The sequence below is a fragment of the Meleagris gallopavo genome, chromosome 2 (genome assembly GCF_905368555.1).
Source record: "Meleagris gallopavo chromosome 2, MGAL_WU_HG_1.1, whole genome shotgun sequence".
NCBI classification, from domain to species: Eukaryota; Metazoa; Chordata; class Aves; order Galliformes; family Phasianidae; genus Meleagris; species Meleagris gallopavo.
The window spans coordinates 42,098,070-42,120,233 of NC_139405.1; the positions used below are offsets into that span (position 1 = coordinate 42,098,070).

Consider the following 22,164-nt stretch of genomic DNA (forward strand, 5'->3'; position numbering starts at 1 on the left):
TGTCTGACAATCATGACTTTTCAAATATCATTTTTACATGTTTGAGCTGGCCTTTACTAGAAAAATTATTCATAAAAGAATTTTAGATATTAATTTTTGTTTTGTTATTAATGCTACTAGCTGGTATTTTACCACTCTTTATTTATTCCAGATAATTGACAAGAGCAAGAGAGACCCCTCTGAAGAAATAGAGATTCTCTTGCGATACGGACAGCATCCAAACATCATTACTCTTAAAGATGTGAGTACTCACTGAGCACTACAATATTAAATAATTTTCACTTTATGATCAGGCTCACCTCTTATCTGGAAAATTATCTACTTTAAGTTTGGAGCTAAAACAAGACACATTGAAGTCAAGGAAAAAAATATAGCATTAATGAATTATTGGCTAACAAATGGAAAAACAAGTCAGGTTGTACATTCTCCAAGTCTTGTCTAATCAACTGCAGAAAAAATCAAAGGTGCACCATGCTGGAGAACAACAAAATACACCTGGTTTTGCAGTACTTTCCAGTAATTTTCCAGCCAGTAACTCATTATGGTTCACACCTTACAGAAGTCTATACACATTTTCTGATCACATACCCCAAGAAAATCTCACCCAATTCCTAAATATTAAACTATCTTAAAATTGTGCAAAAGAGAAATTATATTCCTTTCCAAAAGCACTTGGCATTGATGACTGTAACGTTGTCTATTATTTCAACCTAGATAAAGGATTATGACATGAAAATGGACATCTTCCAACTTAGACAAAGAAATGTCTTTTCCCCCTTTCAATTGACATTGAAAATAAGTACATGTTACAGCTCATGCCAATATACTCACCAGAATTGCAAATAAAAACTCTATGACATCATTGGAAGCAGGTCTTGGCCAACAGTATAATACAGTTCATTTAGCTGATCATGACTCAAAGGGAAATATTGGTATTTAAAATGGCAAACATTACTCTGTAAAACGGGAAAGAGAACATTACGGGGAAGGAGGCTTGGGTGAGAGCCAGGAGACATTTCAGGCTGTGTGAAGTTGTGCTGCTTTTAGCAGTTTGGTCTACTCTGCCGACATGATAGCAGATCAGGAAGGCTGAGTTTCTGCATGGACAAATCAGCAAGTTGCTACAGACACGAGAAAAAAGTGATGATGAAGTTGTGTTATAAAGTTGCCTTTTCTGATGTTAAGCATAACAAGCACATTTCCCATGCATTAGCTGACATTTTCTTCTTCCAACATCTTACAATCAAGCCAATAGGCTGATTAAAGGGCTGACCTTCACCAAGTTAGATGAAGCTTGAGTCCAAAATATATTTATTATATTACTCTCACAGGTCTATGATGATGGGAAATATGTGTACCTGGTGATGGAGTTGATGCGGGGAGGAGAGCTCCTGGACCGCATTCTTCAGCAGAAGTGTTTTTCAGAGCGAGAGGCCAGCGCTGTGCTGTGCACTATCACCAGGACTGTGGACTACCTGCACTCCCAGGGGGTAAGCATTACTTTTTTGCTTCTATGCAGCAACCTCTGTAAACTCCAACATTTTAAAAAAGCAAATGGTTGTGATTATCCTTCTCTAAAATATAAACGTATTTTTTTCCCCCCAAAAACAGAGTTCAGTGAACTTACGTTTCATTCTTTTTCCACATTTAGAATTGTATTTGAGTTGTAAAATAGGTTTGTAGCCTTTCTAGCAAGTTTGCATCTGAACTGCAGTATGTCAAAGTGGAATTTTCATCCCTGAACTATAATGATTTTCAGGTATCTTTCTGAAATAGTAATTGTTTACTGCTATTCCTTTCTGTTTATTGCTGTAATTGCAGTACCTTTTATCAGATTTTCCAGTAGAATATATGAGTCAGGTAGAAACCTATCTGAGACAGGTGGAAAAAGTAAATGCTCAGTTTCCAAATTGAAGTGGCATTTGAGCAGCTGATGCAAAAGTTTCCTGACATGCTGTTGAAGAGCTGACTTAAAATCCAAGCTTTCTCTCCTTTTCCACTTTTCAAGGACAAACAGTTTGGATAACTAGTCAAATATTTGATTCTTTTTCCTTTCATGGTTAAAGCAAGCATATTTTGCACTTGGACTGGTATGTATTCATGATAGTTTTCCAGTTATATAATCAGTAAAGGTTGTTTTCCCACCACAGAAATGCAATACCTGTTGTAAAATATGCAGCATTGGGTGTCTATAGGGAAGATTTTTGTGAAAAATAGCCCTTCTCTTCAAATGTTAGCCACTTCTATGTCACAAGAAGATGCTTCCCTCCAATGGCAGGATTTCATTGTGACCTTTCCAGCTGAATATTTCAGGGCTATCCGAGAGATGCTGACACCAGCATGTTTGTACAGCAGCCCCTTTGACTGCCCTCAAGAAGATTGCCCCCCCTTAGAACAGCTGGCTCCATCATATTTCAGCAGAGGTTGCAAAACATACTCTTTTTTATTTTAACAGATTTTAAACTTTTTTTTTTCTCCTTTATTTACCTGAGGTTTTTATGCAGCTTTTCTCCAAAATAGAAACATCTTGGGTGCGAGCTCTTGACTTACTCAAACAACAAACCAGACATGGCAGCCAATCCTGTGTTCTCCTCCTCTCCTTATTCATTATTCACTGCTTTCTCATTAAGGTGGTGCACCGAGATTTGAAGCCAAGTAATATCCTCTACATGGATGAGTCAGGAAACCCAGACTCCATCAGGATCTGTGACTTTGGCTTTGCCAAGCAACTGAGAGCAGAGAACGGGCTGCTCATGACTCCTTGCTACACGGCCAACTTTGTCGCCCCTGAGGTAGGATCACGTTTCAAAGCTGTTGCTAACACATATGACATGGAAAGAAGTCCTCTGTCCCTCTCACCCTTTTCTCATTGCCTTTCAAAGAGGAGCAGGGCAGACACACAGCTACAGGAACTTTCACAGCTTTTATTACTAGAAGTTTTCTATTCCTGTCAGTCTTTTTGGGGAAGTTGTTTTTAGTCTTAATATCAGGCATAAGACCCAAAAGATATATACCCATGGATGAAATCCTTACAACAGTGAAGTCGGTAGGAGCTTTGCAATGATTTCATTGAGACACTGAAACATCTCTCCTCCTGATCTTTTCAAGTACTGATCTCACTGTTACAGGGGATGCAGGGACTAATAGTAAAGATAGGAAAATTGTATAAATCTCAAAACCCCTCTCTCCTAGGCCTCCCTATCTGTCCTTACTCTCTTTTGGAAACAAGGAGTAGATTTCTTTATGGCATCAAGTCTCTGGGCTTCTTGTATCATTTCTCTTACCATACCCTGCCAAGCTGCTCATGGAGAAACAGGCTGTTTGATGCAAGTAATAACCCAGAACTGACCTGCCCTTTTCTGCTGAATTGCAATACATTGAGGTTCCCATCACTACCAGAGCTAACAACAACTGTGTGAGGAAGGAGAGGGCTACTTTCCTATTTTTACAGATGTGAAAACAGAAACAAGCCAAATAAGCCCCACATCCAGGGTGTGGTAGTTCTGCACTGCCCGTGGGTGCTGCTCCTCTCTTTTTCTTCCTTATAACTGTCCTCTACCCAATGTTCTTCTGCGTGGATGCAACTGAGAAGTGAAAAATGGGATGATCTTCCTGTACATGGTCCTTCCACGATGCCACAAGATACAAGGATCCAGCATCAGAAAGAGAATTAGGGAGTATCACCAGGGGCAGTATAAATTCAAACACTTTTTTTTTTTTTTTCCCAGTAAAAAAAACTTCCACTGCCAAGACAGATTGGGTTGTTATTTTATCACTGTCTGGATGTTTTTTCATTTTAGATACTGGAATTAGCTATATGAAATGTATCAAAATAAGTAATGAAAGATCTGTGGCACCCACAGATGTTTAATTTCAAAATCAAGGATTAATTGTGTTTGTAAGATTTAGAGCACTGAGGTTTTCTCCAAGATACAGTGTGATTAAAATAGGTGTAGGTGTTTTTCCTGATGGGCTGTTTTGTTCATTGTCTGTAATCACAAACGTCATCAGCCCAGTGCTGTTTCAGCTTAGCCTCTTCTGGTTTGAACTGAAGGCAGAACTCACTCTCCTGGTTGTTTGTGATGAGCAAGACAAGTCCAACTAAAGCAGGAAATGTCTGAGATTAACTGAAATGTTACTGGAACTGACAGTAACTGAGAGCTTACATAGAGCCCTCACTACTTTTACATTTTACTTGTGATATAATGCTGCCCTCCAGCCTGGACCTGGCTTCTGCATTTTCTGAGCACCACTGCAGCATCTGCAATATGCTGGTGACATGGACCAAGAAGGCAGGAAGTCAGACCGCATGATGACACAAAAGGATAACGGCAGAGGGCTGATGACATATTTGCATACTTGAGTCTAGCTTTATTGTGGAAACATTTAATTTGTACTTCGGATGAGAATAGTGAATAAGTTGAAAGTTCTCAGAAAGAAGGAAGCACTCTGCCACCTAGTGTGAGCGATGTCGTTTGCAGAGAGTGAACAGCGAGCGAAAAGCCTACTGAGCCCCAGCGTAGTCCTTGCATAAAATAAAAGGACTTCATTCCACAGATTTCCTCCAAAAACTTTGAACTCTTTTTTTTCATTAAAAATTATAAGATTATTATCTTTCATGCCCATACACATCCCTGCTTGTGTTACAGCTGAGAAAAGCCTGTATTTCTAACACTGTTAATCCAGTAAATCAAAATGCATAGAAATAGGAGGGATTTAGAGAAGCATCTGAGCCATTATCACAACTGAATGAATCCAGCTGAAGTTTGGTTCTGGGCACCACGACACCTTGCCATGTGTGGAGCTAAAAAGCAGCTCATGAGTATATTTCAGATCCCACCAAATTCTTTAGGTGACCTCAACCCTAAATTCTCCAGCAGTCCACCAGAGAATTATAGAATCACAGAACAGCTTGGGCTGGAGAGGACCTTAAAGATCTAGCTCCAGCCTTCTGCTGTGGGCAGGGCTGCCACCCATCAGGTCAGGCTGCCCAGGGCCCCATCCAACCTGGACTTTAATACCTCCAGATATGGGGCATTCACAGTCCCTCTGGGCAACCTGTTCAAGTGCCTCACCACACTCTGAGTAAAAAATTTCTTCTTAACATCTAACCTAGATCTACCCTCTTTTAGTTTAAAGCCATTCCCCCTTGTCCTTTCACAATCAGACCATGAAAAACGTCGATCCCCCTCCTGCTTATAAGCTCCCTTCAAGTACTGGAAGGCCACAATGATTTCTCTCCAGAGCCTTCTCTTAGAACTGGAGCTTTGTTAGTGGGCAGAAACTTTTGCAAAGCTTTTCCATTAAGCTTAGATTTCTTGCTTTCATTTAGATTTGTTTCTAGGACACAAGTTATTGTTCAATGATCTCTCCCCCTCCTCCCCTCATAAAGCCCCATTTTGGTCAAAATTTCCAGCACTTGCTCCTACCACCTTCATTTTCTTCCTTTAACTACAGTTGCAAAAGTCTAGAGACATTTTAGAAAAGCAGTGTCACTAGTAACTCACTATCTGCTGTTGTTATCCATGGAGTAATGTTGCTGCAGATGAGAAGTATTTGCCACCAAAGCTTTCTTAGGAAATGGAACAGAGTCAATGTCCCTGTTGTCTTGAAGAGTTGTTGCAAATTGAATGATAGCATGCAGCAACTCCTGCCCATCATTTTGGGGCTGTGTGAATACTTGCTTAATGGCCGTCTTCTCTAAATTTCATCACTACCTAATTTTTTTCTGTCATTTGTATTTGACTCTATCGTCCTTTTGTTATTTGAGAAAGACAGTGATGGCAATGAAAATGTAACTACTTAAGAAGCAACAAGAATGCCTACACCAAGGGATGAATGTTGGGTATTCAGTCTCACATATGAAGCAAGAAGCAACTGAGCTTGACAAATAGAAAAGATTGGTTTTTTTCCCATAAATTCTAACATAGTAGAGGAGCAATGAATGCACAAACTAAAGCCATAGAAACAATTAAAACAGCCTGAGAGTACACATGAAGCACTGGAGAGAAAGGTAGAAGCAGGATTTTTTTTACCAGCTTTGTCACAGGAGAAAGTGTGTTTTTTCTCCATATTATTTCAATGTGGCAGATGTTCTCCTAGCAGCATGGCAGATGGCTGCTTTACCACTCATCATTTGTAAAATTTGTCAAGGCAACATTTTCTGAAACTGTTTTTTTCCAGCAATACTTGGTGTTTTCTGTGATAAACTTCAAATAGTTGACATCACTATTGGATAATAACCAGGTCAGAGAAAGACTTGCTGAATTTGTACATTTCCTTTTCATGTGTTTTGCCAAAATAATAATAATAATTATTATTATTATTATTATTATTATAAGGCATCTGATCCATCAGAAGGAACTAAACTCTTCTTGTGTGTCAGAACTGAAGTTAAGTAAACAGAACAGTAGTTCGTGTTTATGAACAAAGATCTGGAGGTGGCTCATGAGTCTTTCTGTGCCAAAGAGAAATACAGCTCTTCTCCTGATCGCAGCAGTGCTTGTTAGTCGTTGACTTTACTTTCACTTGGACCTGCAGGGTCTCAAACATACGTTTCTTCTCTTATGCATTTGCATAGATTAAATCCAAATTACATCCTTGCTAGTCTAAGTGTCCATCCTGTACCAATCCTGAATCTTCTCAGATCTCTGCTGAGTATCATGAAATTTGCCTTCTCTGTGTGGAAAAGTTTTAACACATTAGTTGTTAATCCCCATCTAAATGCTGCCACTTTCTTACACCAGAAGTGACATAAACCTTTTAGCTTTCTTTGCAGTTGTAATGTATCTGTACAAGTATGACATAAAATATGAGTTAGTGAGCATCCAGTTGCTGTATCAGATCCAAACAAAACTCAGACATGCTTCCTGTGTCAGTCAGCCCTATGCTTGATTCGTCCACAGTGTACTTGGTGACCTTCCTGATCAGAGGACACATTTAAGAGCATTAAGAGCTTTCTTCAATAAATGTTTAAAACACTGAAAAAAGTAGAAAGGGTTACCCTGCTTTGATGTTGAAGGCCAACATACACCACCTCCAGCTCAGTTCCTGTAAAGATGGGCCTGCACACTGACCAACCAACTCTGGCCTGAGCCCCTCTGTGCCACTACCAACAGCTGGCTCCTGAGCAGACACCTCTTCAAGCCAGGTGTTAGGGCAAGCCTGGAAATGTTGCCTGATACAACCTCTGCTCAATGCTTTTTGCAACACAGAAGCAAAAATTCAGGAATCAGATTAACTTGTATTTTTTCACCCATCTTTTCTTCACACAGGTCCTTAAGCGCCAAGGTTATGATGCAGCCTGTGACATCTGGAGCTTGGGGATCCTGTTGTACACCATGCTGGCAGGGTAAGATGAGAGGTTTTCCTCCAGTGAGTGTACTTCAGCAGTGATTAAGCAGTGATAAGGAGTCTAAGATAGAGACAGCAAACTGCCTGGCCTATTCTGGGAGATGTTCTCAGTTGTAAGAGGCAAGAAAACAGATGCCAAGACCTAGAATTAGAACAAATTTTTCCAAAACATATGAATATCCTTGACACTTTACAAGCCGCTTAGTTTTTAATATCCGGGCCCAGAAATGTTCACTGAGACTTCGAGTCCTAAAAGGTTCACTGACCACTTAAGTAGCGTGAAAGTGCTACACTGGGAAAGCAATGTTGGAGTGTACACCAGATCATGGCCACCTTACACATAAGAGGAGATTTACTTGTTTCTATTAATACACGTATTCTCTTCAGCTTCATTCTTCTCCTATGGTTGTTGTTATTGAAGTATCTGAGCAATTTAAAAGGCTAAAAAAAGATGCTATTCGAAAAAATATGCTGCAGAAGAGGCAAAGTAAATAGACAAGGATAGGAATAGGCAGCAAGAGCTTCTTGAGGGATATTTGGATTAGGAAACCTACTAATGGGTTGGCTAAGTATTGATGTAAAAAAACTGAGAGAAAGAGTGAAATAAGCAGTGTGGGATAAGAATAAGGTGTGATGGAGCGAATAGGAAACACTGTGTGCAAATCCAATCTGGATTTATCAAGTCCCCGAACTTCACAGAATCACAGAATCACAGAATTGTAGGGGTTGGAAGGGACCTCTAGAGATCATCGAGACCAACCCCCCTGCCAAAGCAGGTTCCCTACACCAGGTCGCACAGGTAGGCGTCCAGGCGAGACTTGAATATCTCCAGAGAAGGAGACTCCACAACCTCCCTGGGCAGCCTGTTCCAGTGCTCCGTCACCCTCACCGTGAAGAAGTTCTTACGCACATTCGTGCGAAACTTCCTATGCTGCAGCTTATGTCCGTTTCCCCTCGTCCTGTCTCCACGTACCACTGAAAAGAGACTGGCCTCACCGCTATGGCCGCCACACCTCAGATATTTATAAACCTGGATCAGGTCCCCTCTCAGTCTTCTTTTCTCAAGGCTAAACAGACCCAGTTCACTTAGCCTTTCTTCATAGGGGAGATGCTCCAGGCCCTTCACCATCTTTGTGGCCTTCCGCTGGACTCTTTCCAAGAGATTCCTGTCTTTTTTGTACTGGGGAACCCAGAACTGGACACAGTACTCCAGATGAGGCTTTACCAGGGCAGAGTAGAGGGGGAGGATCACCTCCCTCGACCTGCTGGACACGCTCTTCTTAATGCACCCCAGAATGCCATTGGCCTTTTTGGCCACGAGGGCACACTGCTGGCTCATGGCCAACCTGTCGTCCACCAGGATGCCCAGGTCCCTCTCTGCAGAGCTCCTCTCCAGCAGGTCATCCCCCAGCCTGTATTGGTGCATGCAATTATTCCTCCCTAGTTGTAAGACCCTACACTTGCTTGTGTTGAACCTCATCCGGTTTCTTACTGCCCAGCTCTCCAGCCTGTTCAGGTCTCGCTGAATGGCAGCACAGCCTTCAGGCGTGTCAGCCAATCCTCCCAACTTCGTATCATCAGCAAACTTGCTGAGGGTGGCCACTGTCCCCTCATCAAGGTCATTGATGAAGATGTTGAACAAGACCGGACCCAGCACAGACCCCTGGGGGACACCACTGGTTACAGGTCTCCAGCCAGACTCTGCACCACCAACGACGACCCTCTGCGCTCTGCCAGTCAGCCAGTTCTCAACCCACCTCACCGTCCACTCATCTATCCCACACTTCCTCAGCTTTGTTATAAGGATGTCGTGGGAGACAGTATCAAACGCCTTTCTAAAATCAAGGTAGATTACATCTACCGCTCTTCCCCCATCCACCCAGCATGTGACAGCATCATAGAAGGCCACCAAGTTGGTCGAGCACGACCTCCCCTTGGTGAACCCATGCTGACTACTCCTGATAACCTCCTTTTCTCCCAGTTGTCTGGAGATGGTATCCAGCACAAGCTGTTCCATCACCTTTCCAGGGACGGAGGTGAGGCTGACAGGCCTATAATTACCCGGATCTTCCTTCTTGCCCTTTTTGAAGACCGGAGTGACATTGGCTATCCTCCAGTCTTCAGGGACCTCCCCTGTTGTCCAAGACCTCTCAAAAATGATGGAGAGCGGTTCGGCAATGACCTCCGCCAGCTCCCTCAGCACACGTGGATGCACCCCATCAGGTCCCATGGACTTGTGGACCTTAGTACTGCCTAGGCGCTCACGCACGTCCTCTTTCCTGACTAAAAGGAAGTCTCCCATTCCCCAGACCCTCTCACTAATCTCCAGGGTGTGGGATTCCTGCAGGGGAGCCTTTTCACTGAAGACAGAAGTAAAGAAGGCATTCAGTATCTCTGCCTTCTCAGCATCCCCCGTTACGAGGACCCCCCCCTCACTTAGTAAGGGGCCCACATTCTCCCTAGTTTTCCTTTTGCTATTAACATACTTGAAGAAGCCTTTTTTATTATCCTTTATCACTTTAGCCAGATTCAATTCCAGATGGGCTTTAGCCTTCCTCGTTGCATCCCTGCAGGCCCTGACTACATTCCTATATTCTTCCCAAGTGATCAGACCCTTTTTCCACATTTCATGGACCTTCTTCTTTCCTTTGAGCTTGCGCATGAGCTCCTTGCTCATCCACAAAGGTCTCCTGCCACCTTTTCCCGATTTCTTGTTCACAGGGACGCACCGATCCTGAGCTTGGAAGAAGAGCTGTTTAAATGCTGACCAGCTCTCAGAGGCCCCCTTACCTTCTAACACCCGAGCCCACGGGATAGCTCCAAGTAGGTCCCGGAAGAGATCGAAGTTGGCTCTCCTAAAGTCCAGGGTAGCAATTCTACTTATTGCTTTGCTTCTTCCGCTCAGGATCTTGAACTCCACCATCTCATGATCACTACAACCCAAACTGCCCCCTACCTTTACTTCCTTAACAAGTCCATCCCTGTTGGTGAAAATAAGGTCCAGTAACACCCCTCCCCGCGTCGGTTCCTCCACCACCTGCATCAGAAAGTTGTCTTCAACACACTGCAAGAACCGTCTGGACCGTGCGTGCCTGGCTATGTTGGTCATCCAGCAAATATCTGGATAATTGAAGTCCCCCATAAGCACCAGTGCCTGGGAACGTGACGCTACATCCAGTTGCTTTTGGAAGGCCTCATCAGCCTCCTCATCCTGATCAGGGGGCCTGTAGTACACCCCCACAACAGTGTCACCCTTACCAGCCTGCCCCTTGATTCTCACCCATAAGCTCTCCACTGCTACATCACTCTCCCCCATGTGAATTTCAATACATTCTAGCTGCTCTCTCACATAAAGAGCAACTCCACCACCCCGCCTAGCCAGCCGATCTTTCCTAAAAAGCACATAGCCCTCCATGACAACATTCCAGTCATGCGAGCTGTCCCACCACGTCTCCGTGATCGCGATGAGATCATGACCTTGCGACCGCACGCAGAACTCCAGCTCTTCCTGTTTATTCCCCATGCTACGCGCATTAGTATACAGGCACTTAAGAGAAGCAGCATCCCTCCACCTCTCTCCAAGCCTTTGAACTCCACTGTCTCCACCCATCAAGTCCTGTTTGGAGCCTCGAACTGCCCCCTCAGTCCCAGCGGTCGTCATTTTGTCCCCTTCCCCCTTCATACCTAGTTTAAACACCTGTCAATAAGTCCCGCCAGTTCCTCAGCTAGAACCCTCTTTCCCCGTGAAGACAGGCTGCATCCATCTGCAGCCATCATGCCAGGTGCCGAGTAAATTGCCCCATGATCAAAAAAACCAAAACTCCTGCATTTGCACCAACTCCTAAGCCACTTGTTCAAGAGATGGGTTTTTAGGCTCATCCCAGTATCGTTTCCTGCCACTGAAGGTACAGATGTAATAACCACCTGCACACCTGTTCCTTCAACTACCCGCCCCAGTCGCCTGAAGTCATCTTTGATAGCCTTCAGGCTTATCTTACCAACTTCTTCACTGCCAGCCTGTACTATCAATAGTGGATAGTAGTCAGAAGGGCAGATCAGTCTGGGAATTCTCCTAGCAACGTCTTTGACTCGAGCCCCAGGGAGGCAGCACATCTCTCTGCGGGTAGGGTCGGGCCGGCATATAGGGCCTTCAGTTCCTTGCAGCAGGGAGTCGCCTATGACAACCACCCTTCTATCCTTTCGGGTGTAGGAAGTCTTGAGGCGCGGGGAAACTTCATTTCTCTTTCTGGCTGCAGGCTATGATATGTGCATATATATCCTATTTATCGGTGCATCTTGGAACTTTGCAGTGACCAGTCACAGCTCTTTAGTCTACTTCATGATCATTCAGCTGTGGCAAGAAACTTCCTAAGTTCATGCAGAAAACAAGCAGGTCCTGTGTTATTTGTGTCACTTGCCTTGTGAACTGCAGAAGAGGTGCCAGGAGTTCCTGCCCTATTTCGATCCTGAGTACAGTTGTGCTCAATATTATCTGAAATATAATGGGGCTGTCTCAGCTAAAAACAGGACAATACATTCAAAATGCTTTGTTTTAAAATGTGGGTCTTAAAAAATATATGTCCAAATGGAGGTTGGTAGCCTTGCATGTGGCAGGAGGGTTGGAGCTTGATGATCCTTGATGTCCCTTCCAACCCAAGCCATTCTATGATTCTATGATTCTAAATGTATTCGAATCTGAAATACAAATCACACAATTGAGGAGTCACCACTGTATTGTGAATGCTTTTGTCTTCCTTAACAGAGGAAAGCAGTAGGAGCTGACTATTATTTGCGCCCATGATGTTATTCTCCTCCCAGCGTTGCTATGAGCAGAGAGGGCTCAGACATGAAGGGCTGGAGCACAGGTCTGGGATACTATTAACACCAGGAATGGAGTTTTAGCCAGTCCTGAACTCTCAGTGTGTCCCTTTGATGGGGATGGAATAACTGCCTGAATCTTTCTGGGCTGAATTTCTGTGAAATCTGAAACATTGGTGGAAATGAGAAAATACAGCATGAGAAATTGAATATGCTTTTACAAAACAAAGGGATAGGAAGCTGTGGCCAAATCCCAGTATCTGTTTAACAGCAGAAGAACCAAACTGATGGATATCCAGGACAGCAAAGACAGACGGAAGGGAAGGTATACAAATCCCAGATACCCCTTCTTCTAAAAGTAGACAGCTGTTTAAGATCACAGAGTAAATTTTGGCCTGGTATATTTTAGTCAGTTGCAAAATCTTGTCACTGATCACTTGTCAGTCTGTGAAGAAAAAATATCTGGGCCCTGTGGCACTGATTTTGTAAAGCTGAGTATGTTTTACTACTGATTTCTGACTGGCTAGATCAGGAAGTTTTTAAATCACCTATTGCATAAGATTTGTTTTGTCCAGCAAACTTGTGTGTTATGATTAACAAAGGACTGCAGAATAGATTGCAAAATTTTTTTTTCTTTTTTCTTCTTTATTTCAGAAATGATTTTTTCTCCTTCATTATTTTTACATTTTATTCCCATTATGAAGGTTCCTCTATCAAGAATAAAGCAGAGTCAAAATGAATTCAGAAAAAGTAAAAGACTGTATAATTTTATAAAAGTATATTGCCTTCAATAAAACTGAGAACATAATAGAAATTTTATATAAGAAAAATGTAATGTCTTTTCTCTGCAAAACAACTTAATATGAGGAAACAATGCACTGCATCTTTTGAGTGAAAATGAAGCAACCATGTCTGCAGTTCACTCTGGAAGAAAATCCCTGTTGAAATCTATTGTGTTTATCACTAGATCCTAGAAGTCAAATACCTGCAAATTTAACTTTTATTTTTAATAGGTTCACTCCTTTTGCAAATGGGCCAGATGACACCCCAGAGGAGATTCTGGCCAGGATTGGCAGTGGCAAATACGCACTTACCGGAGGAAACTGGGATTCAGTATCAGATACTGCAAAGGTCAGTGGAAGCTTCCTTAGATTTTTTCCTATCCACTTAAATGGACTGGCAGTCTGCAATTGTAGCCAACTTAGAGAGGGTCAGAAGGGTTATTTCTCAGTGCCCTGTGAAATAAGAGCTTGCTTGTTTATATTCATACCACTCTGCATGAAATAGTGTTTGGAATTTTAGTAGTTATTTTAATTAAACTAAGGCATAACGTAGCACCTTCAGTTGTGAATACTCTCAAATTGGCATGCAGCTCTTCTGTCGCGCAACTGAACTTTGAAGAGAAGTGCAGGGTAGTCAATGCCATGAACTCATGGTCTATATGTGAGCCACCTAAGCTTGAGCAGGCAGTTTTTAAACTAGCATTTTTAACTCCTGTACTGTCTGCAGTTGAGGCCACACATCTATCACAAATCCCAGGAGCTGGAATTCAAACTGGTGCTGAGACTTTTGGGTGTGAATAATCAATAATTAACTATGCACTGGTTTGTGAGATAGATGAATGGACAGGAAAGCTGTTGAGCTTCCAATTGTCTGGCATTAATTAGAAAGTTTGATGCAGTTTATGTATTCCTCCAGATTTCAGTTTTACCAACTTGCATTATGGAATGGAAAAACAGTGATATATTCAATCACAAAACTGCAATTAATCCTAGTAACTTACTTGCCTCCAGATGGCATCCTCTCTAGACAGAGTTTATCACCTTTATGTAGTCGCCATAATTATTAACACTTAGTAAGCTGAATACCTTCCACATTATTTTTCAGTTGTATTATCATTTGAGAATTGGATGTTACACCTGAACATTTTGAAGATTAGACTTTTTATTTCAAAAAATATACGGCATTTCTAAAATGCAGCCTCCTCTCATTTGTACAGGCTGGTGATGACTGTGTCATTGAGAAGATCTTACTAAATCCTGCACTGCTATTGATTACTTTTTCCCTCTTACTGTTTTCTTCCTTTTGAACCTAGGATATTGTGTCTAAGATGCTTCACGTAGACCCTCATCAGCGTCTCACAGCAGTTCAAGTGTTGAGACATCCATGGATAGTGAACAGGGAGTATCTGTCTCAAAATCAACTCAGCAGACAGGATGTTCACCTGGTGAAGGTATGTCCTACACTCCTAGCTATCCCTTTCTGGCAGAAAGAGCTGGGATTTTTGTAAATATTCTGGAAAAGGAGAGAGGAATTGGGAAAATAGTTTGCCACAGAGGCGAAATTTAATATGGCACTGTACTAAAAGTAAAGCTTTTTAACTCATCATCTGCTTGATATTGTTAACTTTCAGCTGCTTTACAATGAACTCTGTCCATGTACTGCTGCCTACTGCTTTGAATCAGGCACTACATCTGTCTGCCAGCCAGCAATCATTGTTATCATTTAATGGAAATTGGGCCTGCACCCAGGGGATTGGACTGGGAAAGGGAGGGAAGAGGCATCTAAAAAATGAATTTCAGCTCAATGTTTTCTCTTTTTCTATTGTACAGGGTGCAATGGCAGCCACTTACTTTGCTTTAAACCGAACACCTCAGGCACCAAGGCTGGAGCCTGTATTGTCCTCCAATCTGGCTCAGCGGAGGGGCATGAAAAGACTTACCTCAACCAGATTGTAGCAGTACCCCCGCAAGGCCTCCTTGGAAACCCACAGTTTATTATTTGAGAGATTCATCTTGGTTAGTAGAACTTTTTTGGACAACTTGCACATGAAATCACCGGAACTAGCAGAAGTCCAGCATAAGACAAAGTCTGCCATTCCTCCATCATTTCTTTTACATTCCAGCCAGAATCCTGAGTTTAACAACTTCACAAAGATGTGCCAATTTTGCCAGTAGCTCTGTTTCCTTACTGAGGTAAAGCCAAATAAAGTAGATACGCTTCATCCATCCCTCCCTAGAAGAGTCTTTAAGATGTTCTGCAGGAACATAGTTTTCACTTTTTTTCTCAAGAAAAGCACTTTTTGTAATGAAGATGCAGTCGGGTTTGAATGTTCTCAGCGGTTCCCACAAGCAGCACGATGAAGTGCTCGACTGGTCGCCTACTGGTCTCCACTCACCCCAGCAGGACTGAAGGCTGCAGAGACACACATGGATAATACTTTACTGGAAATTAATGCTTTACAGCATGAAGGAGAGCAAGCTATCTGTGGTGAAAACACCTTCTGATTTCAAGAAATCTTTTGCACTTTGCCCCTGCCCTGTCTGGAACAATGTCAGCGGCGCTCGAAGAGAAGTGCACGCCGTAGGCTTGACTTTGACAGAGGTCTGGTCCTCTGAGAGCAGAAAGTCTCTGAGAAACATAGTCCTCCAAGGGGACTATTGAGTCCCATGGGACTGTGGGAGAGGATTTGTCTAAAGTAGTGGAGTAGGAGCCTCTGGATGAGAGGTGACAAAGGTGTCTGGTCTCAGCTGATAAGAAGGCCGTCTGCCTCTGGCTACAGGCAAGGTCACCACCACCACTGGGGAGTGCCCGTTTCTGAAGGGCCCAGCCAACTCTGTCATAAGCTTTAACAATAATAAATCAGGAGGAGAGACAGGAGGATGCTTTGTTTTTATATTTATATAAATATATATACATATATATTTATATATATATAAAAAAAATCTGTACCGTACTGCCTGGATTTTTCCGGTTCAGGGAAATAAAACTTGGTTGAGAAGGTCTCAGCAAAGTGGACCTTTTTCCTTATTCCCTGAGCTACCTTTTTTATTGTTTTTCTTACCCATTGTGGCATATGGTGATCACAAGCTGCCCAGGATTCTTCTTTATAATGCTTTTGTTTTGTTCTCTGAGTGAATTTTGTCACCTACGATGCTCTGTGGGGAGAAGATAATGTGCTATATTGAGTTTTTGTCTATTTTGAAGGGAGGAAAAAACAACAACAACAACAAAAACCCATGAACATGGAGCTTTGTGTGCTAGAGGTTGCAATTGCCTGGCTGGGTAGTGGTGCACTATAGTGCCATGTGAAATTACCAGGTCATGGCATCAGTGTTCAGGGGGACGAGGAGTTGCATTTGCTATAGCAATATGCTTCCTAAAACTATCTGTGTTCCAGTGTTAACTGAACTTTGTTTGTTTGCATTAGTCTATTTTTAAATTTAAATTTATTCTTAATAATTTAAACCAATATTTAATGTCCAGGTTTATGTGCTGTGCACACAGGAATGCTGCAACGCAGCTCTTCTTGAAGGCCTTCTCTTTTCTAGAATAAACAATGCTGTGAAACTTCACACAGAGGACGAATTGGCTTGAATTGCTGTGTGGGAACACGCACAGGTGTGGCTATTTATTTACAAAGCATCAGAGAATAATTTGCTTAATTCTCTACTCTGGCTAAGCTGTGCTCAATATCACCTATTTGCTGCTTTTACACTTTTCTTCTCATTAGAAGTTAATTAAGTCTCATACATTTCTGCTGTCAGAGATGTCCTGGCTGATGCAGAGGTCCCTGGATGTGACTTCTGTCTGCAGGAAGGCAAGGTGGCATGGGGATGCTGAGGGCAACTGGAGGGAGGGCTGGATTTTCTGGTCTTCCAATTAATTTGAATTGTTTCAATGAAATGTCTTTTTAATATGTCATTGTACATGGGCAGAAAGAGTGCTGTAAATACTAGGTACAGTTTTTGTCTCCACTAGAAATTTCCTGGCATCTTTCATTGGTTCAGTTTGGATTCTCCTCACAGTCACTGGAAACAGTCTGATCCCTTCTTGATGTACTCAGTCTTAATTTTTCAAGCTTTTTTTTTTTTTTTTTCTTCTGATTATGTTGTAGGCCAAGCTTGCAGAATGCTGCTCTTCCAGGAATAGTTGGAATCTCTTCCTGACTGAGCTCTTTCTAGCCCACCAGCTATCACCCTATTAACCATACAAGGTTGGGGCCATGTACAGAATGCTACATGTTGATGCTCATTAATTATTATTAATATAATTAATATTTTCATTTATAAGCCCATAAATTACATATAGTGGTATTTGATTATCAAGATTTTGTTGCCATTGTGTCCAGATGTATGCATGTGTGTGTGTATCAAAAACGTGCAGTTCCAGCTTATCCAAATGAGAATGTCAGCATAGTCAGAAAAGAAAGTTTGGCATCTGAGCAGGCAGGGAATGGCAGCAAGGCACCAGCTCTGGACTGACATGGGGCAGTAGGGCCCTTCACTGAGGTGGGTGCAGGCAGTGGGTTTTTTAGACAAGCAGCTTGCCCACGCCAGATCGTGCATGCAGAGCTGGGAGGCAAATCCTGGCTTCAAGAAGTGTGCCACAAGTTTGTGTAAATTGCCAGTAACCAGAAGGTGTATGCTTTCACATGATGCTCTGTGGGGAGATGGTGCTGACTGTGTGTATTTTTGCCGCTGTGAAGATTATAAAGAAGAAATCCTGAGGTTTGCTGTGAAATCATCAGTTTTCACAGAGGGAATTCCTTATTTTGTAGAGCAATCCCTAGCATGACGAAGGCAGACAAACATGGAAGGCAAGGCAGATTATTGTAGCAGAAAAGAGGTATCTAAGCTTTCACACAAAAATGATTTTCATTCAGGTCTGTTGAAGCTGTATCTATGGAATTTTGTAGCAAAATATGCCGAAGCAAACAATTGGAAGCAAAATTCCCTTGGAGAACATCTGTGGACTGCTCCTTTAAGCAAGAGCCAAGGGAGATTCTGGCGTCTGAATACTAAAAGATACACAACTAGGCCAACAAGCTTAGATATCCTTTAGATTAAAATAAAAAGGCTTGAAATAAAGCTGATAAGATGGTTTAGTACAGTTTGTAATAAAGGAAAATGTGCATGTCCATGTCCATTCCATGTCCACTTGAAGCACGCATCCAAACCCCATAGAAGTATGTGCTCCCTGCCCTGGCCCCACCACAGCTGCCCCCACAGCAGGCACAAGGAAAGTTCTGAAAGTAAAAACCTGAGTAATGTTACTCAGAAAGTGAAGTTAATAAATGTGTACATAACTGAAATTCTCAGCATTTAGGCGAGCAGTGGGTAGAAGCCTGTGGGCAGAATGAGAATGCTACAGAACAAGTAAAGTCCCGCTAGTTCCCAGAGCCAAATTTTAGCTACAAGCTACCTGTGAGATTGGGAAGGCTAGACCTTGCATTCCTGCATGCACGTGAATGACAACGTGCTAGGAACAGACAGCTAACCAGGCATTTGACTGTGCATGCAAATGTTGGCTGGCATGGGTAAATGTTCTGCAGCCTGAAGTTCAGAATGTAAGAATGGGACGTTCTGCATCACCCTGTGCTGTGTTAACTGCGGTGGTCAGTGTTCAACTGTATAATCACAATTCTTGCCTAGGTATATACAGTTGTAGCTTTTGCTTGTGCAGAAAGTGTCGCCTAAATGGATGTGATGCTTATAATTTTTAGAGAAAATGGGGAAAAGGCAAATGGGGAAAATGCATGCTTTTTTGGATGAAGTGGAATTTTGAAAGGAAAAGTTGAAAACAGGCCTCTGGAAGTACAGAAACTGAAGACTAGTTGCTAAAAGATTGTTTCGGATTGTTCCTTGTAGCCAAACCTTGCCCCTTACTGTTGTATCAGTACTTTGTTCTGTAGGCAACTCAGGTGAGATCTGAGGCCAGCTGGGAGCAGTATCCTGATGGTGAAGTGGGACCACTGGGTAACCAGTTGTGCAGGGGTACCTTGGGCAGTACCAGCGAAACTGACATAATACGGACCGTGATTTAGGAGTTTGTTTACAGGCTTCACGTTCATGTTTACAATAACTTCTGAAGCTCGTGCTTTTTACATTTCCTGTATGAGAAGGACAGCTGGTTACAGATATGTCGTGTTTACCAGCATTTCCGAATAGATTTTTTTATGGTACATGGTTTTATGAAGTGTAATATTTTTATAGCAGATTGACGATCTTTGGACTTTCTATATTGTTACACACAACTGTTTCAAACAAGCTCTTTGCTCCCCTTTCTCTTGTACTGTGTCCAGTGCTGCTATGCTGCTATGCTGCTGGCTTCAGCTCCTGCTCCCACAAGCTGACAGTGTCGTGAAGCCACACAAACAGACTGCAAAAAGCTGTCAGTGAGTGGGAGGGTGGGCAGCGTGCTGGGACTGGCCGGAGAGCTGAGCTGAAGCAGGGCGAGGGCTGGCTGTGGGGAGATGCCTCAGTGCTCACCTGTCTGTACTCTGTCATTTTGGCTTGGCATGCCTATCTTTTCCTTCCTTTATAAAGAAATTAAAAAAAAAAAAAAAAAAAAAAAAAAAAAAGAAGAAGGGATCCCGCTTGGTTTTGCATGATGCCTTTCCAGTCCCCAAGCACTGTCCATACTTGAATGCCAAGTGTGGTGATGGTAAATGCACATCTTTACCTTTCCAAGTCAGTCTGGAGCTGTTACCTCTGTGCAACCTGAATATTCAAGCCTCTGATTTGGGAAGCAACAAGTAAGCCTGTAACCCTCCATCAGCAGACAGTTCACCCACTAGGCATATTTGGGGTTTTACTGCCAGACAAATGCGAGCATTCATACAAGCTGCCTGGCATGGATTTCAGAGACCTCCTGTGGCACAGTTCTTCTGAGAACCGCTGGCAAGAAGCCAGCATAGCCTATTCTTGCTGAGCTAACAGGTGACTGCAAAGCAAAGCCAGCCTGTCCTCCTGGGAGGAAGTATGTCTGCCTACTTGGCATTACCACCATTACAATTCTCTTTCCCTCTGTGATATCCAGCAGCATTACAGAAGTGGTGAGTCCAGATCAGGAATTGCATTTGATACCAGCATGGAAAAACTGCATGTGATCCAGGTCAAAGTAAGCATAACCAAGGGAACTTGGATTCCAAATACATGGCACAGCATTTTTGCTGTGCCCGTGGGTAGCCATATGACTGTTCTCCTGCCACTGCTCCTGTCCTCCTCCTACTTCTGTCACTTCTTTTCTCTAGCCCTAACAGAAGCAACCCTTTCTGTGCCTTTATTCCTCATGGTCTTTCACCACTAAGACATCTGTATATCTCCATCTTCTTCCTCATGCCCTTGTGCCTTCCACAAATCCTTCCTCCTTTCCTTTACCAAGCTTTTCCCCTGAAAGGTCCATACCATGGCTAGTAGAGCCTCTCCTGGGAGGCAATGACAGCTGCACTTTAAAGGCTGTGGTTAAAAAAAAAAAAAAAAAGGAGGCTTTTCTGGAGAGCCTTTATCATTGAAATGGGAAGACTGATAGGAAAAAAAAACAAAAAAAAAAAAAACAGAAGAAAGTATTCCTTTCTCCTCCTTCTCCCCTTCTAATTCTTCCTTTAACATATTCAGGATCAGAAGCAACCCAAGCTTAACCAGTGTTTGTCACACACAGCTGTGCAGAGGACATGGTTAAAAGTCACTCCTATCTGAGTAGCATCTCATTCAGAGACAGCACAACTGCAGGCTGAGGGCATCAGCCTGTAAGAACAGTAAATAGCAGGTAGTAACAATAAAAGCTAATTTCTGAAAATCACAAGCACAGATTTTTTCACTAAAAGCTATAGAGCAGAACAGAAGACAAGAATTTTTGGTCTATTCAGGTTGACCACAGATTGCTTGCAATGCACTGGCTGCTGACAATGCTGTCTACCCATTTTCCAGACGCAAGGTAGAAGAAGTGGATCTCTATCCATTCATCCAATTGGACAGGAGAGCTATTCGTAGTGCTCTCACTGGATGTTTTCTAAATATCCAAAGCTGGCCTGAGCCCAATTCCATTTTTTGTTGGGGAAATTAGTCTATAACAAGGCTGGTGAGTCGCAGCCTGTGGTGAGGCTGCATGTTGTGCTGGCTTGGCACACTCCTGTCTCATTGATTCTTCCTATTTTTCAGGTTCTGTCCTCAACAGTAAAAGCAGCCACTGTCACAAAACTTCACACCTTTCTACTGCAGAAAAAGTGGGCTTGAATTCTAATGCTAGCCTCCTTGTTAAGACATGCAGACAAAGGCTCTGTGATTTCCAGTGCATCGGTACATTTTCCCAGGCTTTCAGATTATCTGTTGTCTAGGCTTGCTCTTTCTGTTTATTGTAAACTCTGCAATAATCAGTTATTTGCTTTACTTATCCATTCAGGCTGGCTGCTTCTTCAGCTGTGAGTCAGTGTCAAGAGTGAAGTGAAGGTGTGTACTTCCTCAGCATTTGGCCTATACATATTAGTGGACTTCAAGTATGAATTTCCACAGTTATTACCTGAGCAACACAACCAAATGGGACGCAGCAGGGATGTCACTCCCAGCGTCTGTCACCGCCTCCCCCTGGAGTCAGAAGCAGTGTACTGAAACTGTTACCGGGTTAATGCATACGAGAACCACCAGAGGGCCTCAAATAAATAGATTACCAGCAGGAATGAAACCTCCCTGTACAAGGAGATGAAAAAGGCTTAAATCTTGAATAAGCTCTCCGATTAGAATGAGGCTGTCTTAAAGAGAATGACAAAATAGACCACAAAAGCTTCAGCTCTTAAATTCCCAATACTTGGAGCCATGTGATGACTCATGAACTGAGGGTCTCCATGCAGCTTCTGCACATCCATGAAGTATCCCAAGACGTATGGATGATTGGCTGCAAGATCCTAATTGTAATATCCTGGGTACTGGGGAAAGACAAAAAAAAAAAAAACCAAAAAACGTGAAGAAGGGAAGTAAATTGTCAGTGACAAATGCAGCTGTTCCTAATAACACAGGGTGACAGTGCAAGGAGCTTCTTCAGGCAAAACACCACTACCACTGTAACACTTGCACACTTGCACGTGTATAAATACACACAGCCTCAAGGTGGGTAACTTTTAACACTTCTCCATTTTTAGTAAATTCTAACATTCTCAAATAGTCCCAAACACTGTCTAGCGAGAGCTGTTCCACCATGACAAACAGCTTCCCTGAA

The 22,164-nt window shown here is 42.7% G+C and overlaps 1 protein-coding gene across 3 annotated transcripts in view; it reads left to right on the plus strand.

Moving 5' to 3' along the window:
• Window positions 1–16,526, plus strand: part of RPS6KA2 (ribosomal protein S6 kinase A2) — a 265,454-nt gene extending 248,928 nt beyond the window's left edge. For all 3 annotated transcript variants that reach the window (XM_031552440.2, XM_085219873.1, XM_010707087.4), the window contains 7 exons: window positions 152–241; window positions 1,332–1,490; window positions 2,631–2,792; window positions 7,275–7,351; window positions 13,185–13,302; window positions 14,267–14,404; window positions 14,784–16,526. In XM_031552440.2, the coding sequence (XP_031408300.1) occupies window positions 152–241; window positions 1,332–1,490; window positions 2,631–2,792; window positions 7,275–7,351; window positions 13,185–13,302; window positions 14,267–14,404; window positions 14,784–14,909 (870 nt within the window). In that variant the 3' untranslated portion in view covers window positions 14,910–16,526. The remainder of the gene's footprint in view (window positions 1–151; window positions 242–1,331; window positions 1,491–2,630; window positions 2,793–7,274; window positions 7,352–13,184; window positions 13,303–14,266; window positions 14,405–14,783) is intronic.
• The last annotated feature ends 5,638 nt before the right edge of the window (window positions 16,527–22,164 follow it).